This window comes from Egretta garzetta, unplaced genomic scaffold (assembly GCF_000687185.1).
Source record: "Egretta garzetta isolate BGI_Z169 unplaced genomic scaffold, ASM68718v1 scaffold474, whole genome shotgun sequence".
NCBI lineage: Eukaryota > Metazoa > Chordata > Aves > Pelecaniformes > Ardeidae > Egretta > Egretta garzetta.
Window position 1 is genome coordinate 934,223 of NW_009259524.1, and position 21,948 is coordinate 956,170.

Consider the following 21,948-nt stretch of genomic DNA (forward strand, 5'->3'; position numbering starts at 1 on the left):
AGAGTGTACATATGTGCATGCATGCATGAAAGAGAGGGAGCAAGAGAGATCATAAAACCAATCCTTTTCAAAATAAGAGGCAATTGGCAAATATCGATTTATATGAGGTCTAGAAAACATAACCATCACAATTTCTTTCTTCTCTTATTTTGTTACTTTACTTAAGCAAATTTTATGTTAATCAACTCAGAAACCCATCCTGAAGGTGCGGCCTTCATCTGACCAGGGAAAGTAAAACATTAATTCCTTGAAGGTCAAAAAAAAAAAAAAGTGGAGAGACTGTACAGGACCAGAACAGCAAACACACACAAAAAGTGGAGTGAATTAAAATAGTGACAAAAATGAAAAAACAGGAGCGATGTAAAATCCAAATCACACTAAGACATTAAGGTCTCTGGTCGTAAAAACCAATGAAATCAGAAGAATTTAAATTGTCTGTATCAAATTGCCTTGAGGAGGTAGCAGATAGTCAAAATGACATGAACATTATGTTACAATACAACATTAATCCTAAATTAACCCCTTTTTGGGACCACATTTGTTTTGTTCTAATACTTGTCAAATTAAAATAAGAGGCAACTTTTAGCCTGGCCTCAACAGGAACAGCAAGACCAGGAGATATCAACCAGAAACACTGTGTGAAACCTGGCTCCAGGAAGTCAAGAATTCATTCTACCAGGAGGAGCTCTCTATGACCAAGACTTTAGCCATCATCTCTTGTATGCAAAAATGCTGGGACTGGAAAGACATTTATCTAGTAAATGTATTTACTGCTTCACCTCTGTCTGCACCTCTAGTCTCCGGAGAACTACCAGCTGGATCCTCCCACGAATGTTCCCCTCCATGGACATGGAACGCCTCAGTGTTTCCATGGCCTCATGATTTGACTTGCCCAGAAGTGACTCCCCATTTACTGCAACAAGCTGATCATTTATTCGCAAACGACCATCCTACAAGCAAAAAATAAAAACAAAATATTAAAAAACAAAAAAAAAATCCCAAAAATAATTATTAGGCAGAGGTGCTACATAGAGGAAAGCAAGATGCACACAATCAGACATTGCTTTCTAAAATTTAAGAAATGAGACTGCATAGTACCAGGTCTTTAAAAAGAAAAATCTGTTTGTCCATTAATTGACCATTTTTTCCTCCATTTACTATATTTCAGGAAGAGTTCATAGGGCAATTACAAACATAGAAGTGCATGCTCACACTGCTGTTTTTCTTGCATATACAATTTAATTTGTATCAGTTCTAAAAAGAAAACAGGAACAGGAGCTTTTGGTTAGTTACGAGGACCCACACCACAGCTGTTAGTATCTGCAGTGCAACCACGAAGGAGTAGTGCAACGTATTTTCCGTGCATTATTATCTGCTATTAGGGTCTGGTAAGAAACAGCTCCAAAAATTTTGTCTTATAGTCTCATTAGTGTCTATCTTGTCACAATTACCACACCACCATATGGGGGTAGTGTTCTCAGTTCAGAATGGTCATTAAGACTTAAGCATCCTTATTTTAATTAATGCCGTCCATGTATTTTAACATCCAAACCTGCTGCCAAAAACAAAATTAGGGTTGAGCCATATCAAATAGCCTGTGCATTGAAAAAAGTCATTCTGTTTCATTGCCAAGGTTAACTGACATTTGTGGGTGTAATAAAATTGTGGACACTGCTATTTTGTGATTTAGGAATTCTATTGCTGTTGTCATTATTATCTGTGATTTATTTCTTTTCATAAAAGCATGTGCCATGGACTCTTCTCTCTTTAACAAGAAAATAAGGTCTATTTAATTAAGAGACAAGAGTTTCTTTTAAAGGTTGTCAACTTCACAATTATCAGGTTGGCATCAGATGTCAAAGAAGGAAAAGAGAGTAAGAAACTGAAGACGTCTTATATAGGAGGGCAGTGAAGAAAGAATAGCAGGAAAAGAACTTGCATGGAAATACATTGCCTGGTTAAAACAAATCTGCTTCAATCACAGCCTCCTTACATACTCTTCATAAGGCACTCAACTGAACTGGTTACATATTTCATGCATCTGAATAATCCAAAATATATATACTTTTTTATTTTTATTTTTAATATCATTAAGATGTTCAATTACCTATTCGGCCATTGCTGCCAAGTCTAAGTCATTTGTGCTCAAGTGAGTTACAGTAGCTGTGACAAACCCAGCTTTCTCAAGTGTTATTTTTGTTGGAACTGGGTATCATCATTAGCACAGCAGAGTATGAATAGCCACTGAGCTGAAGAACAGCAGCATGTACCAGAATCCAAAATAAACTAGGAGGGACAAGAAGATGGAAAGACAGAATTGGTAGATGAGTCACTCAGTGAAGGCAAATGAAGAGAAATAAAACTTTTCTGGGGATGGTATGGGAATGGAGGATAGGAAACAGCAATGTCATTTGAAAAAGATACTGAAACCTCTGCCACCTCTCTGCTGAATATTTCATGCCAACATAAATTTACATACAGCCAAAGGCAATAAATAGGTTAACCCCACCCTTTCTCTACATACAAAATGATGCCATCACACATGCTGAACTTCAGGGAGAGAAGAGTTAACACTGTTGAAGATGGAGTTTTATTATTTGCACATGTTGTAATTCCTTTGTGTTCTACCAAAATTTGCTGAAATGAATGGAGCTATTCACGGCAACAGGAGTTTGAGGAAAAAAGATCTTATTTTTTCTGAGTTTCAGTAAGACTTTGAAAATTTTACAAGTCCTCATGTCCTCCTGCTATGGCCCAACAGGTTCTTGGATTACTTTTTTTTCATTTCTGCGGATAAACACCCATGTATAATATCTCTTAAAGATTCTTACTGAAGTACGTACAAATATATTATCAAATACATCTTGCCATGACTACATCTGTTAACTATGCAACTGTCCTGAACACAACGCGTGTTTTTAAACAAATCACCACAGCTTCAGAAAGCTCTGAATTGGCCTGATTTCTTATTTGCCTTTTAATACTTTTGTATGAGACTTTGTATTTATTTCTTTACATTTTATAATGTCAGTTCTTAAAGAAATTCTTTTGATGCATCTCCCTTCTTCCCACTCTGTTACATGCTCCACTTAATGCAAAATTCAACTTGAAATCAACACTTCAACTATGATGGGAATAAAAAGGTGTGTGTGCTTCATAAATGCTGATCAACTACACTTGCTATGTCACCTGTACAAGGTAGGCTGGAAGGCAGCTGAACTCTATTTTCACACATGCTCAGGTAGAAGTTATTACATGGGAAAACCTTTTGCTGTTTAAAGACTGAAAAATAAAATTCCCTATATCTAAACAGTTTCCAAACATAGATTTTCACATCACTGGTGTTATGGCCTGGTTTAGAAGCCTGAACTGCAAGACAATCTGCTTGGCTTAAAACAAGCTAAATGTTGTTTTAACACGTTTTTTCTTTTAACTCCGAAAGGTAGGTTTCTTTGTGGCTTATGAGTAGAAAAACAACATTTGGCATTTCAGCAAAACAGTTTTCAAATGCCATCTCTGAAACTGCAAGTGAGCTATTCTAATAAAGGGTGAAGTTACTGTTCCCTTGCTTATTCAATAAATGGTTTTTTTATGGAGACTCACAGCAAGGGACAGAACCTACCACCACACGGCTACCATATTCAGACAGTCAGTCGCAAGACTCTCATGCTTTCTACAGTAGAGCAGGGAGATATAATGCCGTGTTCTTTATGGACTTATGTTTTTAATCAAAGCACACCTAGTTATTTCCCTTATCACATCAATGACATTTCTCTCACTCAAAAGGAATTCCTTGATGACATTTATTGGAATCATCCAATTTCCCCATCCACTGCACACAGCAAGCGATGTTTACTGCAACAGCACTCAGAAGCCCCAAGGAAGTTCAAGCTACACCATGAAATATTCTACACATAGAAAATATTCCATTATTTCTAATAATGGCTCTGCTGCATTTCAGCTGCAGTAGACAGCAAGTACCTGATCATCAGGAATTCATCACAAGTGAAAAGCCAAGTTGTCTCGAGATGAACAAGGCTGAAATCCCTAAAGTTATGGGGAAAGATGATGCATTTAAACTCAGTCAAATGTTAAGTTTTCCTCATGTGAAAGGCTCTGCATAATTACAAATATCAAATATTCTAGTAACCTCTTGTCTTAGGGATGATAAAAATAGACACTTCAAAAATTACAAAAGGAGGTTAAGAAGGAACATAATGGTTCAATCAGCAAAAGTAACTCTTTTTATTCCTGCAGGATATAGTGTTAGAATACCAATTAAGAACATTAAGGCATTTTTACTTCATTTGGTTTTGTAGCGAGAGCGGTAAATAGGCACTGGGTCTTACTGTAGCATGTATGATGCAAGAAGCATTGACATTTTCTAAAATCTTTAGCTAGGACAAAAAATCCTGAAGTATAGAATTAAAGACTTCAATTTTCCCTTATGTTTTTTTACAGCTCCCTTACTGTGCTTTTCAACAGCACTAGCACATCAAAGCTGAATTAATGCGTTAACATTTTGAAAAACACTAAAAAATGTTGGCCTCTTCAGACCTGTAGTTCAGACCAATTATGGATAACAGTTACCAACCAAAATTGTCTGCATCTCATATGTAACTCTTCATTCTAAAAAACACACTGGTGAAAGAAATTTAATGTATCAAAACCTTTGTACAGCATTAGAAGGATTGAGCATTTACTTCAGCAGTGAAACAAATGTGTTGAAGTTCAATGTATTACATGTCTTCTTTTGAAGACAAGTGGTGACTATATAGACAAGGGGATAAAGCTCCTCCTTATATTCCCATGGTATCACAAAATCAGACCAAATTTTAAGCTCCAAATGCAGAAGTGAGAAATAGTGAGAGAATTCTCATGTCAGTGAGCATTATGATTTCCTCCTATGACAGTTTCCCAAGAAAATTTTGTCCACTGAAAAGCAAATGCACATGTCTAATCCATAATACTCCATTTCAGAGAGTTACAATGAATAGCATGGGAAAATGCTCTGGACAACTACCAGCTGGAAAGAAATGCTTTTTATTTAAAAACTTGCCACAAGACGACACTTAAAATAAGGACAATAAGGACATCTTTAAATATTTATGCACAAATATGTGCACACTTTTTAACTTGATACAAGAAATTTTATTAATTGTTAATACCCACTGATTATGTTTTGTTCTATATAAAGGTCGTTAGGCAGGAGAAAGACAGCTGTTCCCCATGCATATGCAATAGTAAACTGTGGTTCTTAAGACACTGCCAAAATGATTGCATTCTGTGAGTATTTGTATAAAACACATAGGAAAGATTCTCTGAACAGTTCTGGTTGAAGCTAGTGCCTCAGCTACCATCTCATTTGCTCTGGAGCCTACAGTCAAATCTATTTCTACACAGTTCTAACTGGTGAAAGGGTTATAACGAGGTAGAATAGAGGATAGGTCACAGGACCACAGGTCATCACAAGACAAAATAATCTTCCAGTCATGGTGACTAAATGCACCAGCTGCCCATTCACTTGGGTGTGAGCGCAGAAGTCCTGCTTTATTAGTCTGCAGACCCCTCAAGCCCAAATTAACTGCTCTGGGGTGAGTAGCTATGGGAGAATAGAGAGTGGTAAACATACAGAGCTAGAAAGGGTTGTCTTACTTGTCTATGATGTGACAAGTCAGGTAGCCAGCCCACTAACACTGCCAGAATATGACTCCAGAAGCTTTGCTATTCAAAACAATTAAGTTTATTCATGGCAATACCTACTGTCACTGCAACTGGTGTGGACAATCACTGAGGGAACACAGAGCTGGGAAAGCAAGGAGGGCAGCCTCATTTTCACAGTAAAATAAGCTGTACTCTGTAGCAGACATGCACATAAATTGAGTTTATCCAGCCCTAATTTGGCCAGTCGTGCCTTAACTATTTTCTAATATTCATCAAGTAGATGAGCTTACTCACTTGTCATTTAGCCCTGAGTTAACCACGGACAGTGTTCTAAACTGCATGTGCCAGGCTCAGTCATACTTCAGAAGATCTGAGCTCTGAAATAACTGTGGGACTGGGACAGGTAAGTAATTGAAGCGGGGAAGTATTAAATATTCACATCAAAGCTAAATCCTTGATTATTGCTATTTACCAGCTGCTGTAAATAGATGATCATGAAAGTTTTAATATTGTGAACTGTCTTACTCAGCAAGCTGATGTCAGTAGAGGAATTTACATTAACTGAATTAAAACGTATATTTACAGAAAAGAGGACTGTGAGGAACTGCTGAGATAACACAAGAGAAAAAAAAAATACATTATGGATCCACAACAGTTAAACATACTAGCCCTGAGAGATTAAGACTTTTGTTTCTAATTTCAAGAAAGTTACCTTTTCCAAGTTTTATTGGGGGAAAAAAAAATGCAGTCAACAGTTTTCCTAAACATTAGAAAATAATTCAAATACTTTTTATTCATAAAAATCTACAACAGTCCTTGTATAGTCCTTAGAGGGAGCAGAACAATTCATAATACTGTCATTTACCAATTTAATATTAGCAATTCAATCCACCTCAGGAACAATTGGTAACTTCTGCACAACTGATGACAGGCTCAGCCAAGTCACATTTTTACTACAATGGCAAAACGTATTTTGAATAGAAAAAGAGAGAAAACTATGAGATAGCTTTTTATTTAGAGCATAAATTAAACGCATAATCCTTAATGTCACAGAACTGTCAATTTCTAATTTTTGTAAAGTGTGTTTTTTCATTATTTTTAATGGGTCTGCCTGTATCAGTTTGGGAGGACCAAGAGTAGTGCAGATAGACAGTAAATGTAGATATCTAACCTCTCCATCACTGAGCCTAGCAGCAGGCAAACCTTCCCATGCACTTCTGTGGTCTGTGGGGAAGCTGGGAGGCAGCCTCTACTCATACACACACACTTAGCCTTCTCCCCCTTCCTGCAGCATCCAAATGCCCCCCAAGGTTTCCACCAATTCACTTTTCCTTGTGGCAAACCCTACCACACACAACAGCAGTATCTTGGGACAAAACCTTAGTAGATTTGCATTTCACCTAAAGTGACAAAAAGGTATTCGTTCCTAGAATGCTTATCAAGTGAGATTCAGTACTCAACACAGAAATGTCAGAATTGTAATGCCATCATCGTCTGATGTGTTTCTTCCATACCTTAAAAGCAGCACCTCCGTGAATAACAGATTTGATGAAAATCCCAAGATCAGCTCCAGTCTCCCGAGATTTGTTGCCTTTTAAGCTCACACCAAGTCCAGCAGAGCCAGAATCATTTAGAGGAATCTCAAAGGTCAGCTGCTCTGTGGTTTCTGGAGAAAGAATACTGCAGTTTGGCTCTCCTTTCTGTTGGAGAAAACAAGGATGAGAATATGGGTGAAAAGGGGGCAGAGACAATGCAGAAACTAATTGTATCCATAGGTTCATATGACAATAAATAGTCCTCTTTTCCAGAAAGAAGCTTGAAGAAGCAGCCTTATAACCAACAATGCATCTAGCTGACATTTTGTCACATGATCTGGCTTAAAATGTTATTTTTAATGATACCTAGGAATATGCCTAAATAGAAGGTAAAATAGCTTAGTCCCACATGATATAAAACTGATGTTGCTGCAGAATATAGACATTTATTTTAAACACAGCTGCATTAAAAATGTAAGCCATAAAACTCTGAACATCTTTACATGCAGCTCACAAACTGTAATGATAGTCGTACTGTTAAATCCCATTCCCCTCTGAAAATCGAGTTTCATCCTTAAAAAATTATCCTTCCCTTAAACCTGCCTACAGAGGGAAGTTGGTGCAACAAAAGCAAGGGTGAGAATTGAAAACGCAGTAACTTAATCTACACTAACTCCTTTTGTGCATACTTTTATTCCATAGAGGTTTGGGGGTTTTTTTTCCTTCTGATATAGGTTGATCCCAAATTTTTTCCTAGATTAGACTGCTGTTTACAAGACTGACATGTCAAGTATCCATAGCTAGGGAAGATCAGAAAGAGCTTTCTCTCACTGTATACTGTATCTGCAGTTTTGTAGGGTTGTATGTTGGGGGGGGGTAGGTGGGTGTTGGTGGTTTGTTTGTTTGTTTTTTTAAAAGCAAATTAGAATCATGAAATTAAACAAAACCAAATTCAAGCCTGAAATATTCATACTAGCCCTCTACAGAAATAAAACCAGGACAAGGAGACCTGCTATGGACTAAAATGTGTTCATTGAAAGTATTAATGGAAAAGACCTTATGCATCACATCTGATTTTATTCCACTCTTCCTACTCCATATAACTCTAAGAAAATTAAGTAATGTTTCTTGTCATTTGGACATTTTCTGTTCTTTGTAACAGTAGTGTTCAAAAAAAAAACCTATGAAAAGGAAATACACAGACAAGTATGAACTGGAAAAGATGACTGGGGGCTGCTTTCAAGGCCTTCAAACTCCTGTGTTGAATTATCAAGTGGAGACCACACGCAAGGAAGAGTGTAGTAGCTGGGCCAATCCACCTTTTACCTAATGAAGGATTGCTTCCAGGGCCTAAGCTGCAGAACATACGCTATCAATGCCACTGTCAAAGATGCCAGCAGTACAGATGTTTCCCCAGCAGCCAGAGTAGTCCCATATATTCATCTATTATGCTGTCTGATCAACAAGTACGATCACAGAACTAAGAGCAGAAATTAATATCCCAAAGCAACCAAAAATTAAAAACAGTAACCACTAAATATACTTTCATTTGTTTCAGATGCTCTTTCACTGATGAGAAGCAGCTACTGGCTAGAGAGGAACAACATGAACCAGAGAGCTAGGACTATGAACCTCAACCCCAAGATGCACCATGATCAAATTCTTCCTGGAAGGTAACTACATGATACCAAGTCAACACAATTTGCCTAGCTGCCAAATACAAAAATGACATGGCACCAATGCTGACAATTGTCTTGATGCCAGCACTCATCTCCAGTACCTGTGTTACTCATTTGTGCTTTTGTCTTTGTTCACCGTAAGTAGACAATTCTTGGTTACAAATCTTTTATTTCCTAGCTGTGGATATAGAGACAACCTGAATGCAATCCCTCAAAACTTACAAATTCATACTTACTACTGTGAAGAATACAGAATTGTAATTTGTAAACACTCCTGCTCTGACTTCCTTCAAAGAAGTCAGTGTAAGAAAATAAACCCCACTATTACTGGCCTCTAGCATTCTGCATTTAACTTTCTCAATGTTTTAGAGGAAAGATTTTCTGCCCAATCTTGTTTTTCAAAATGCACATATTTTCGTCAGCCAATTCAGAACTCTTAGATCAAAATTATACTCAAATGGCACAACCTGTCCAGATTTGAACAGTGGAATTTTTTCTCAGGGTCCCAGACGTGATGTCTCCTGCAGCCCTATTCTGTATTACTTTCATGATCCCCTATGCAAGCAGTTCTTGTGGGCTGCTGCTATTCTTCAATTCATGACACCTGCACCAGACTCTTGCCCCTTCTGTATGTCAATACCTGTGGTTTTCTCTTTCCCAATACCATGAGGAAAGCAGTGAAGGGGGTTGTTATCACAGGACATAAAAGCTCTCAGTGCCCATGCCTACCTTCACCACAGCAGTTACAAATTGCTCTGTATGTTACCTCAGTATGAACTTGGAATTCATATACAACTGAATTTGCTCACATTCAGATCAATTTTTAATGGGGACTGCTGAAGGTAAGCCCTGGCACAAAGGCTATTATTCTGCAAAAAAACTTTCAAGGAAAAGGTGACACAGTATTTTTCTCAAGAAAAAAAAATGTATTTTTTTGTTAGCTTCTTTCTCAGGAGCAGCTTACCTGTTTCACTTTAAGCTCCAAGATATACATTAATTTCAGACTAAGGACTTCATGCATTTGTTAACATAAACTTGTAAAAAAACAAAGACAACAGCATCTATACATGTCCCTCAAGCCAATATATGGAAATAAACTAGGCAGATGAGTCTGCCTGAATTCACATCAAAGCACTGTAATCAATACCATTCTCATTTGTGCTATCACCCTTGTTGCCGACCCACTCGTGACACTGATGACAAGGCTGCAGCCCCCCCGCCGTGCCCAAGGTCTTGGCAGCATTGGGAGCAGTGGTGGCTGTAGGAGGCAGGACACTGTCCCCTTCTCCATGGTACGGGCACAGGCTCCGCAGCAGCACTGTGCTCAGCCCCAGACTTCAAGAAACAAGCTGGATGGATTCCAGAGGACAGCAATCCAACAAACTTGTTTAACCTCACAAAAAAAAAAAAAGCCTAAAAGGGGACATAGTAATAGTCTTCAAAACACTTTACAGTAGCATTTTCCCCCTTTTTCTTTGCAGGTGATTTTTGACATCAGAAATATCTCACTTAAATAGCAGGCAAGGAAATGTTGGTGAGACTCTGAGAAAACCTTTGCCCTCAGTATCTAGGGAAAAAAGACTGACTAGGTGGCCACTAGAACTCTCTCAATAGAAACTTACTAAGATAATGATATTACACATAGTTTTGCAGTATAACTTATTCCAGTTCTAGATTTTGATACAAATAAATGGCTAAAAGCAGAATAATAAAAAAGTAAGAGTTGTTCAATGTTCTATATTTTCCAACTTCCTTTAATATAACTGTGCATTAGCTCTTGTTAAGTAACCTACCAGACCACTGTCTGCATGCCTGATCTGTTAGCTATCAAACATTAAGATGTATTAAAAAGCTATCAAACATTAAGATGTATCCAGCAGGACACCAGACAAGTACAGTAAATTTTTGTCAGTATTTCCTTTCCTCTGCTTTCCTTAGTACCTAATTTGGAATCCGTAACATTTGGCTACCATTTTCCTTGCCACAATTCTCTGAGAAATACATAATTTAATCACACAAAAGCTTTAGTAAATTTAATTTAAATTAAAAACCCACCTGCTTTTACCTATTACTGAAGAACTCTCTTAATATTCCTTAAAGTCCTTAATATTCCTTGAAGTCCTTCAGAAGTGTTTCTTGTTCAACATAGTCCAATTATCCTAAAAATCTCTCCTTTTCATTATTTATACTCAGCCTTATCCTAAGATCCAGCAAAAGTTAATCCAAAAATAATGCTGAATTTTGTTTAATAGTACTATCAAAAATGTGTTACCCATGAGGGAGGGTGAATGACATTTCAATGATTTCACAGGGATGGGTAACAGGAAAGGAGATGTGCATCTACAGATCAATGATGAATTCATTATAAGACCAAGTAAACTCTGTCTTTATTCCCTTAAAATTTTCATTCAGTGCTCATCGTATGGCATCTGATAGCAAATGCCTGGTAGTCAGTCTGTAACATCAAGACTCTTTGGTGCAAATACAAGATGGAAAACTTTTCTTTGTGGGAGAATTTGAGAAGCAGCAGGAAGGAGGAAAACCAGAGGAGAAAAAAGGGACAAACAGAACCTATACACTTGATTTCTTCCTATACTCGCTGAATGGTTTCAAATTATTATCCTGATGATAGTGCTCTTCCCAAGGAATGCCTTTTCACTGATGACCAAAAAGAGCTCCAGCCATCCTTAAGTTAACAGCTCATCAATTAACTGCTTCACTTGGGTAACTAATTTCATGAGTGATAGCCCCTGTTCCTAGAATATGCAGGTATGAATATTAAATACTCCTAGTGTCTCACAGAGGTGGATTCCCATTGCCTCTATTTCCCTGACTTTGCTAAAACATTATCCTAAGACATCGATACTTTACAACAGAGCAACCACCATCAGCTGAATTATGGTCTGGTAAAGTAAGTCCTCTCCAATGCACTACACCTTGAATCCTCTTAGAAATACTTCTTACCTCAAGATCATCCTACAAACTGAATTCACTCAAACACAGAATGAATGAAACTAGCTGCAACACAAATATGTTTCTAGATCAGGAAAAACTACAGTTTAATGTTATAAATTACCCAGTCAACAATCACATTGTGTATTTTCCACGACAAATGTATCACACCTCAGCGCTTCAGGAATGAAATGATAATATACCACTGAAGTTATTCCCTGCTGCAGACATAGGTAACTCACTCAATGGTACTATGATCAACAAGAAATCTTCATATAAATCAAGGCCAGATAGCCAAGCGATAAGACCTCCAGATTGCTAGAGCTTTGAGATGGCCTGGCCTGTACTTTTCCTTTAAGATGGGTACACTGAAGACAGCAAAAGGGATTTTAAGCTCTTAAGTATTAATAAAACATAATTAACAGTGAAGAAAAAAAAAAAAAAAAAAAAAAAGACTTGAAAATCAATGTCCACTGCCTGCTTTGTCCTTGTTGGGCAGGTCTCTCCTTCAGCTTTGCTAAACCTTAGCTTGTCAGCTTGCACTGGCTTCCTCAGCTGCAACAAACGCTGAACAGTCCCCTCTAGACTAGATACACACATCTCTCTTTGCAGTCCCCTCTGCAGCCTGGTGATGTTTTTTCCCTACTATTTATAGGAGTCTGCCAGCCTCAGCTCCTGCTGCAAAGCTCCCTCCTGGTTGTGCCATCCAGCACTCTAAATAGCTCCTGAGCTCTCTCAACCGCCTGGGGAAGACAATGATCTCCTCTCTTTCTCCAGGGGCTTCTCCTGGACCAGAATGTAGCAGTTGGAAGTCATCCAAGAGGCAATCTTTCCACTTGCTGTCCAGACTCAGCCATTAAAGAGAACGGAGCAAACAACCAAACTGGTATCATTCCTCACAAGGGAAATCAGGACAGGAATGTTTTAATCTACCGAGGTACCTGCATGGAACTTCAGTAAAATGAATTCTGACATTTACTGAATCACCCCAAACCAGACGGAAAAGTTCAAAAGAGTTTAGGTGAAGATGTGAGAATGCCAAGTTTGCTAGAATTGAGAGCAGAAAGCTGTAATAATATGTACTAAATAACATTCAGCAATGCAGATGGAAAACCTTTATCTAAGAGTCTCAGGATACATTTGATATATTGATGTTCTGCCAATGATTTGATTTAATTTTTAGAAGCACATCTATACCTCAGATCTCCAATTTCTTAATTAAGAGGCTGTAATAAAGGGTTCTTAAAATGACCTAAAATTCTGGTGTAAAATTCTCACCAACAAATTCTCAGTATTTTAAAGGACAGAATATACTTCTAGCCTTCTCTTATTCCCGCAACACACAAAAACTGCTCAGTCACCAGTACAAACAGAATTGTAACCTTTGAAAAAAATACCGTGCATTGTATTCTTCTCCCTTCTACTTAGTCCATGGTTATACCTACTCAATATTGTGTCAATCCTCTGTCTACCATGGGACACCATTTTCAATTAGTCCTTTTATTTAATCTTACAAGGCCTGTTCTCCTTGACCACGGCACTTTTGATCTGTGGATTTATGATAATCTAATGCATATCTCTCACTGGGAAGGTTGCCTTATTTATCCCTATTGTTCTTTTGCCAAAAGAGAAGCTTACAAAAAAAAATTAGCTCCCACTTAAGCCAGGAAGGAAACAGTATTTGTTTAACACAACAAGAGACCTTTCAGTACCTGCCTGATGCCCTTGACCAATGCACTATTATGGTCTCTCAATATGCTGGCTGCCCCTTGCCTGGCTGCTCATTTCTGATAAGAGATGCCAACTCCCTGGAGTGCCATTCAGAGCTGAGAGCAAAAGGCAAGTGACCCAGGAGGGTTATTTTCAAAGGCTTATGAAGGAAATAAGACATTTACATGCTTTTGCAATTATTTTCTACAAAAACCGTAAAAGTTAAAGAGCAGAATTTAAATTGTGGCACCACATAACTATTATTGGCAGAAAAGCTTGAAAAGAAGACACCTCCTTATTTGCACTGTTCTCTATATGTTCTTTCCAAGAGCTTAGCCACAATTAAGAAATACTTTGCTGACAGCTCAGTCATTCACTCACTATAAAATCTACACTGTATTTTGCAACAGATATACAGTAACACTCTTGAAAATAATACTCAAAGGTAATGCACTGCTGTAATCTTGTCACAATTTAGTAAATAACTGAAGTCATTGCTGCATGCATTCATCTTTAGCACTTCTGACAGATGTTTTCATATTGGCTTCTTTAAAATCATCTGTATTCTGTACTGCAATAAAAACTAAACGGTCACTAATGGCACATCCCGCTAAGACAAAAAAGCCAATAGCGAATCCATGGAGATACATTATACTGTGCTTGGATACTTTTTACATTAACACAGTACACCACAAATTTGTGTCATATAAGATAGAATGGTTCTGGTTTGAATTATGCAGACTCCCTGGAATTACAGCTTTGAAAACTGAGAAAACTAGATTCAGCTCTTCATCCAAGGCAGATACATTGCATTTCACAGTTTACCATTTGATGTCAGAGGACGCTTCAAAAATGGAGATTCTCCAGTTTGCTTGACACGCCTATTTGAGATCCCACAGTAAGTTTTACCCAAGGAAACGATTTGTCCTTGCAAAAGAGTTATGTAATTCGGTGTGGCACTGCTCTTCAACTTTTAAAAATACAGTTTCACATAACCTTTTAAGTTACATAACTGTTGGAAAGAGGGAGAAAAATTAACTAGTTTGGTCCTAAATCAAGGTATGCCCCAGTGTGGAAACACACATTTTCATCCCACATATGGGGTTCACAATGTACTTAAGCACCCTACGGAGCTGGAGCCTTATGCAGTTAATACACCTTGCCACTTAGATCCTAAGATCTTACCACTCATGAAGATGGAAAACTGCATAGTATTTTCAGGGCGAATTTAGGATTGCTGTTACTGTATACTTTCAGAATATATTCAGGCAAACAGGTCGCAACACTGATATACAAATCCAACTCCTTACTTGATTTATTGGTTACTGTTTTAAAGGGATGGTAAACAAAGCAATACGCAGTGTATAATTCTTTTATGTCTGCTTCAAACACCACATGCACATGTGTTATATTAAGTCAGCCTAGGAAAACTTTTTCATGGATTCTAAGGCAGAAAGACTTGTAAAAATTTTCATACGGTACATGGAATAGATCTGGTGACCCTTCTAAATGGCAAGGTACTACAGTTGCCAGTAAGATTTAAGAATTGCCAAAATACTTTGTTTTTAGTAAACATAAATACTGTAAATCTGGATAAATGCACCTAAAATATATGAAGACTCAATTTCTATTAAGAGCCAGATTTTATATGCTTCTATTCTGTTGTATACATACTTCTGATTTGATAAAGTGGGCTGCCAAACAATTTTGGACAACACCAGAGCTGAGACTGATGCTACCAAGTAAACAGTTTTCATTTCCCAATGCTCTGAGGTAGGGTTCCTCAACTTAGGGAGCTTTGGACAGTATTCCTGTAGGCAAAGACAGTATCTCATGGTATGAGTAACATTATGCTTTTTTCTCTCCTTACTTGTCTCCACTCTAACTTTTTCTTTACAAGCAGGCAGAGCACCATCAGAGGTTCTTGCAGCCAACGAGTGCTATGGCCAGAGCTTTCAGACCACCCTTCTCAAGTTTCGTATATTTGCTGGAAAACAGGAAGACAAATCATTGCTGGATCATAACACTTTGACGGGCTTGACAGAGAAAGCAATGGTAGACCAGGTACAATAAGGTCTCTGCAGCCTCGAAAAGGCTGACTACTACTACTACACTAAAAAGCACAGTAAACATGTTTGCTGTGTTGGTAGCTATGTTGGCACATCACAGTACATGAGAACTCATTCTGCCATTGCAAAATTGTTGGATCTAGCTTAAATAAAAAAACCAACCACATGAATTACTCAAGCAATTTATTCCCCTTCAGTAAGTTAGGGAGTCCCAGCAAAAGTCAGGCTTAAATAAAGGGATACTTTTTGCCACACTTAGTTTACTGTGACAGGAAAGTCTGTCACGTTCCTTCTAAACAGTGATCTCTTACTGACTTTTATAATGAACGCGGTAACTAATTAACAAAGTTCAGTGCATAGTTTCCAGTACTCTAAGCTATAATGAACTAGTAACCATCTTCCGAAATACATAATGAAGCTGAAAACCTGAGGTGCTGCACTACACAATGTTTTCACTCTAAAAAGATGCATTTGTGTAGACACAACCTACGCTCATTTCTCAACTATTCTAGATAAAGAGAATCTACAGGACCCAAAAATCAAATGCTTTCTTTCAAAAGCTCTTGCAAAAAACCAGGACTTTAAAAAAATCTACACAGTTTATAAAGTTATTCAAGATGAAAGGTGTCATGTGTATTCACAATACCCTTCTCTTCATTATACAGAACAATTAAAGAACTAAATCTTGTATATGTTATTAAAATCCAGTATATGTACATTTTTTTTATATAGACTTTTTTTCCTAGCAAATTTTTTATCTCCCTTTGAATAGAAATAACGTAACAGAGAATTGGTATTTGCTGGACTCAAATTTGACCATTTCTGGTTAACTGAGTATTAGAATCACTGGTTTGACCTACAAAAACAGCTGCAAAAATGGTTAAGTCTAGGCTGAAATTTCACCTATTATTTCCTGCACATAAAAAGGCAAGAAACAATTAAAAGGAAGTAATAGAAATTAAGCTTTGAATATTAAAAACAAAAAGGAAAACACTTCAGGCAAACAAGAAGTTATCCTTCAGGCATAGAAGTTCAAGGTAGTGGAAGGAATTAACTAGGGGAAGACTGAAACATAGAAGTTAATCGAAGTTAATCACATGGTAAGCAGAAGAATGCTGAACTGGACTTGTCTCTCATCCTGCTTCCTTCTATCCTGTATAGTGCATGTGCAAAGAAAGACTGAGAGTTAAAGATCAACTGCTATATTATATACACTGTTGTTCTTTTAGTTGTAAAAATGCTGGTTGGTTCCCTTTCTGCCTCCATTCTTCAGGGATCAGTGAATATGCCAAGAAACCGTAGAAATAGCGATTGCAGTTGAAACTGGCAAGTCAAAGCTATCTTTAAAACAGAAATAAAGCACATGCAAAACTTACACTATTTGTATGCTTTAATTTAAAGAAAAAGGCATCAAAAGATTTTCGGTGCTATATTATTTCTGGCAATTGCACAATAAGCACATTCCTCTGCTTATGTGCGTCACATCCACTATCCTGAAGGCTCATGAAAAATCACAAGAATTGCAGTGTGTCATGGCGCAGAACGGGTTACACCAGAGCTGTTCTCATTCAAGTAGCTTTGTGTGTTTTACCAATGTGGTAATAAAGAAAAAGAAGGGGGAAAGAGAAGGGGGAGTAAGAGATCTTTATATCATTATTAAAAGAAATGGTACCTTCAGATCACACATTTTTCCTGGAGAAAAAAACAAGATGCAACAAATACACATGATCAAAACACGGTATTTTCAAAACACAATAGAACGAAAGCCACAGTTTGATGTGTATTCCATTTACTTTGATAAGAGCTGGAAAATCCAAACCTGTTCAGCTAAGCCAGTTTCCCTCTGTAATATTCACCATCCTTTAGAAAACAATCAGTGTTAGACAGTTTAAAACCCAAATGCACCTTAAAGAATGCACTAATCACCGGCCACTCTGTAGACACTGGTAATTAAGTGAATCAAGATCTTCCCCTGAGTTTTGGAATCAGCTCCTTACTCAGCTGCTATATTGTCAACAGCTGGCATGAATTACTGGGAACATTTGGCTAACTGGATAATAGGGAGGACAGCCTGTGGTTGGTCCAAATTCTACTTCACTGATCTGTTTCAATAAAAACCAAACCTCATTAGATCCTCCTTTTCTTTTTTTAAAGCAGTAACAACACTACAAAGATTGGGTTTTCTATTTTACTCCCTCATTATGTGCAAACAATGTAACTGTACAACTCTCAGATGTTGCATGGACTAGTGTGTAACTGAAGCCCCAATTCCCTATAATTTAATAATGCCTGTTTGCAACACTGATTCATCCTCACCCACATCACATCTCTCTCTTGGCTGGTGTGGCAAAGGTTTGCTACTCTGAATATATTTTTCTACTTTCTAGCAATTCATCAGTATAGATCACAATAACAAAACCCTCAAACTCTACCTCTCATCTAGCTTACTGAAGAGAAAATATCCACCAAACCAAATTTTCTCCAAACGGCAGCTTTGTTATGAAGTAAAGTCAAATTATATTATTACAGACCCTCACAACCAAATGCCACCTGCTGTTACTTTGCTACATCATTTGCTTTGTGCCCATGCAGCTATCAAATACTTTCCAGAAATCAGTGCAGGAACCCAGTTCTAGCAGAGCAACATGCTTAAAAGTGGTTTTAATGGTTTTGTACACAGTCTCTAGTGCGCTCATCTTTGCTACAGGAAGCTATGGGAAACAGGCGCGTTTCCTAGGCTGTCCGTCTTTTCCTATCAACAGGTAACAGGGAATTTAAAGAAAACAGCTTCTCAGATTGCAGCCCCTGGAGAACTGCTCAAATCAAGAACAAGTCTGATATAAAGCAATTACCTTGTTATTGCCAAGCATTAACAACCCCCCCAAGTATTTAGGTAAACTCTACACGCATGTTACATACTCAGAGCATTCAGTTACAGCTGTCCTTGAAAAATATTGGATTATCTTTTGCCTTTCCTTCCAAAACCAAACATTTAAAGTGCTGGCTTTTTTCTCCTCTTTGATCAAAACAGCACTGTAACTTTTGAGGTAGCAGAGGATTAGTCCAATGTAATGTCATGGCTAAAGCTAAAAAGAAACTAAAAAGCTAAACCAATTTTAATTTAATTTTTTTAATATTTGCTGAGACTATTCTCAGATGTCTCATGAACTCTAACAAGCATCATGTTAGTATCAACATCTGGTAGCTTAGTGGTATGGCAACCCCCACTTTTGCCGTGAGCTACCATACAGATGTCACTGAAAGGCTTTTTAGTTTAGAGGGCTGGTTCCATAAAATTATCTAATGTATTTCAGTAATTCACACTGGTATTATATTGTACTTGATTGGGATAACAACAAACACAGAACAGTATTAGAATTCATATATCATCACCATTACAGTGAGGGCCATCACTTGTGCATCATTCTTTCACAGAGAAAGCAATCTAAGCGAAGGTCAAGCCAGCAGGATAAATGTGGCTACTTTCTGGATTTCAATCATGCCAGTCATAAGTAAGCCACCTTTTGAAAGGCAGTTAATCCTTGCTGTAGGGGCTAGAATTTAATAGCAGGCAATTGTGGCAGGTAAAAATTATAAATGGCTTTTAGATTCTTCCAGCCTTTTATACCCACATGCTGTTATAGTGATTTCCAAGAGAATTTGTACTATGACAATAATGTATAATGTTGTGGGAACTGGAGAGAGAAAAGAATAATACAAACTTTTTTTAAAAGTACATTTTCTAAGTAATGTGTTTTATAACTTAAATAGCTCACAAGAAAAAACTGTTGATGTAGCCTTTTCAAAAAATAAGCTCTTACTTAGAAAAGCTGGTGGAAGAAAAGAAATCCTAAATATAATAGATAATGTAGTACTTTCAGACTCAGAATTCCCTCTGATCCACACAGACATTGACTCTACAGCTCAGGGGCTTACTAAACAGAGCATTACAATGACCAACTTTGGTGCTTTGGGAATCACTGACAATGAATGCCCAATTACAGGGCTGAAAATATTCTGCCATTATCCTCCTTAAAGATTACTCAATAAAAAAGGAAAATGAAAACAAAAATAGTTTTGTTAGGACAGTTCACAATTGCTCTACTACAGGAAAACGTGGGCACCGGCAGCACAAGAGGAAAGGCTCACATGAGAGAATCTGAACTCCCCTCCAGCTTCGTATCCTACTGTGGGCAGAAACCCTTACCTCAGCAAGGTCCAGCTGGTAACAAGGAAACAAGAGGAAAACTGCTAGCAATGTTTTGCGAGGAAACATGGAGGATTTCTGCAGAAGATCCTGCTAACAGTCTAAAGCAAAAGGAAAAGCACGAAGGTGGTATCCTAAGAAAAGATATTGTGTTCTTTAAAGGAGATAAAATGAGACAAAAGCAGGAAATGTTGTCCTTCCTTTATCCTGAGAACTTCTTAATGAAAGGTCAAGGATAGCCATCAATCAAGATAAGGAAGAGGCAACCAAAGAGATGACCTCCTTTGGGGGTAACATGTATCAGATAGCACTTTTACACCGATGTAGTCCTCCTCTCTCTATGTGAGAGAAAAAGAGAACATAGTTTAATGCCAACTTTTAAAAAAAACCCCGAAAATTAAGCAGTTGAGATAGAACAAAATCAGACATTCAAGAGCCTATTAAGACCAAGACTAGCAGCCAAGCAAAAGCTTGCTTCCAAAATTTGTGAGGAGTGCAATGGAATTCTGTTCCTCACCACTCCCACAGTTTGGCACCTGGCTCAGGAGATGCATCTCCTTGGGGGCAGCCACCCTCGCTAGTTTGTTACTGATAAGCTGCAGGACTCATTACATGCACTTCAAAACTTCTGGTTTAAAGTTTGTTGCTTTTCTGAAAGACAATAATCCATTTCTAGTCATACTTGACCACACAGTTACAAGATGCATTTATAATATTCCCCTGCCAGTTATGCTTATGATGTCATTTTCAGGATGAAAAATCAGATTGCGTGGAATTGCATCTGAAGTAGATAAAATCAAATATCCATCAAAATAAAATGTAAGTATAAATACTTCTCAAATACAAGCCTTACACAGTTACTCTTCACTGGCTTTCTCAGCCAACAAGAGTTCATTTCTATTTCTTGGGTTAGTTTTAACACATGGAATTGTTCCAATATCGCTGCTCAGGACAAAGTAAGTTTACCAGCTCTCGAGGTAGAAAGGCCTCCTCCTGACGAGCCACAATCAGACAGACAGTTTCCCCTTGCTTTGTGCTCCTCAGCATAGCTACAAGCTCTTCCTGGGTCCTGCCAGTGATGTCCCGTCCATTCACCTACCAGACACAAAAGAACAGAGGATGTCCTATCGGTGATTATAACTATCTTCTGTCGTTTTCCCCTCACCTAACAGAGTTGCCATTCAGTGACTGAGGGCAAAGAAGAGTTAGCAACAGCTCCCACACTGCCTCCCCCTCTGGCCCCACACAAATCACTTAACCTTTTTCCCCTTAATTTTCACCATCTGTTAAAGCAGGTCTGTAGTACCTTACAGGGGGTTTGTGAGACTTAATTAGTTTGTAAAGCACTTTGAAGATGAAAAGTACAAAAATAAGACCTAAGTATTATTAAAACTGTTTACCTTAAGAGCTTTTTGAGGTTGGTAAGTAGAAATAACCCATTAGATAATGAGACTGTAAGTCACAAGATATCTGAAAATTTTAAGCAGGCAGATTTGAGCAAAATTGCCTTAAAATGAGCACTTAACCGCCTCAATGTTAATCAGAGATTTTTGGACATGGCTGAAGAGGCAAGACATGTTTTGTTTCAACTGATACATTTATCTACTTTAAGAACCAAGATGTTATCAGATCCCCATTGTTCAAACATCCCATGGACCCTTGTGAAAAGCACCCTTTTCCAAATCATAGTGTAAAATACTTGTTGACAAACAGTACAAAAGCCATGAGACTTTTTTTTTTTTTTTGTATAAACCAAGGCCAAGAATTTTAATTCCATACATCAGTAGTATGTATAAGGAAAGAAAATATTTATGCCAGAACCAGCAATCAATACTCAGCAATGCAAATACAATGGAAATTTATCCTAACCTCCAGGATTCTGTCTCCTGACTGCAAACGACCATCTTTTACTGCTGCACCTTTTGGTAAAATATTCTTCACAAAAATTGGACCAGGACCATGTACTGAAGAGTCTCTGGTAACCACAGTGAAACCAAGTCCCTCTGGACCTAGAAGGTCAGATAAAGAACTCCCAACATAAATTTCAAAAAGCAAATGATGATCATTAAAAGAAAGTAAACAATGTCAGTTACATATCACAGACACTCATTCAGGTTAGCTCTGAAAAAAAG

The 21,948-nt window shown here is 37.7% G+C and overlaps 1 protein-coding gene across 1 annotated transcript in view; it reads right to left on the reverse strand.

Annotated features, from left to right (window-relative positions):
• Positions 1-21,948, reverse strand: part of PARD3B (par-3 family cell polarity regulator beta) — a 397,127-nt gene that overhangs the window by 198,390 nt on the left and 176,789 nt on the right. The window contains exons 9-12 of the mRNA XM_035893042.1: positions 21,686-21,825; positions 20,783-20,911; positions 7,179-7,364; positions 780-950 (exon numbers count right to left, since the gene is read on the reverse strand). Coding sequence (XP_035748935.1) covers positions 780-950; positions 7,179-7,364; positions 20,783-20,911; positions 21,686-21,825 — 626 coding nt within the window. The remainder of the gene's footprint in view (positions 1-779; positions 951-7,178; positions 7,365-20,782; positions 20,912-21,685; positions 21,826-21,948) is intronic.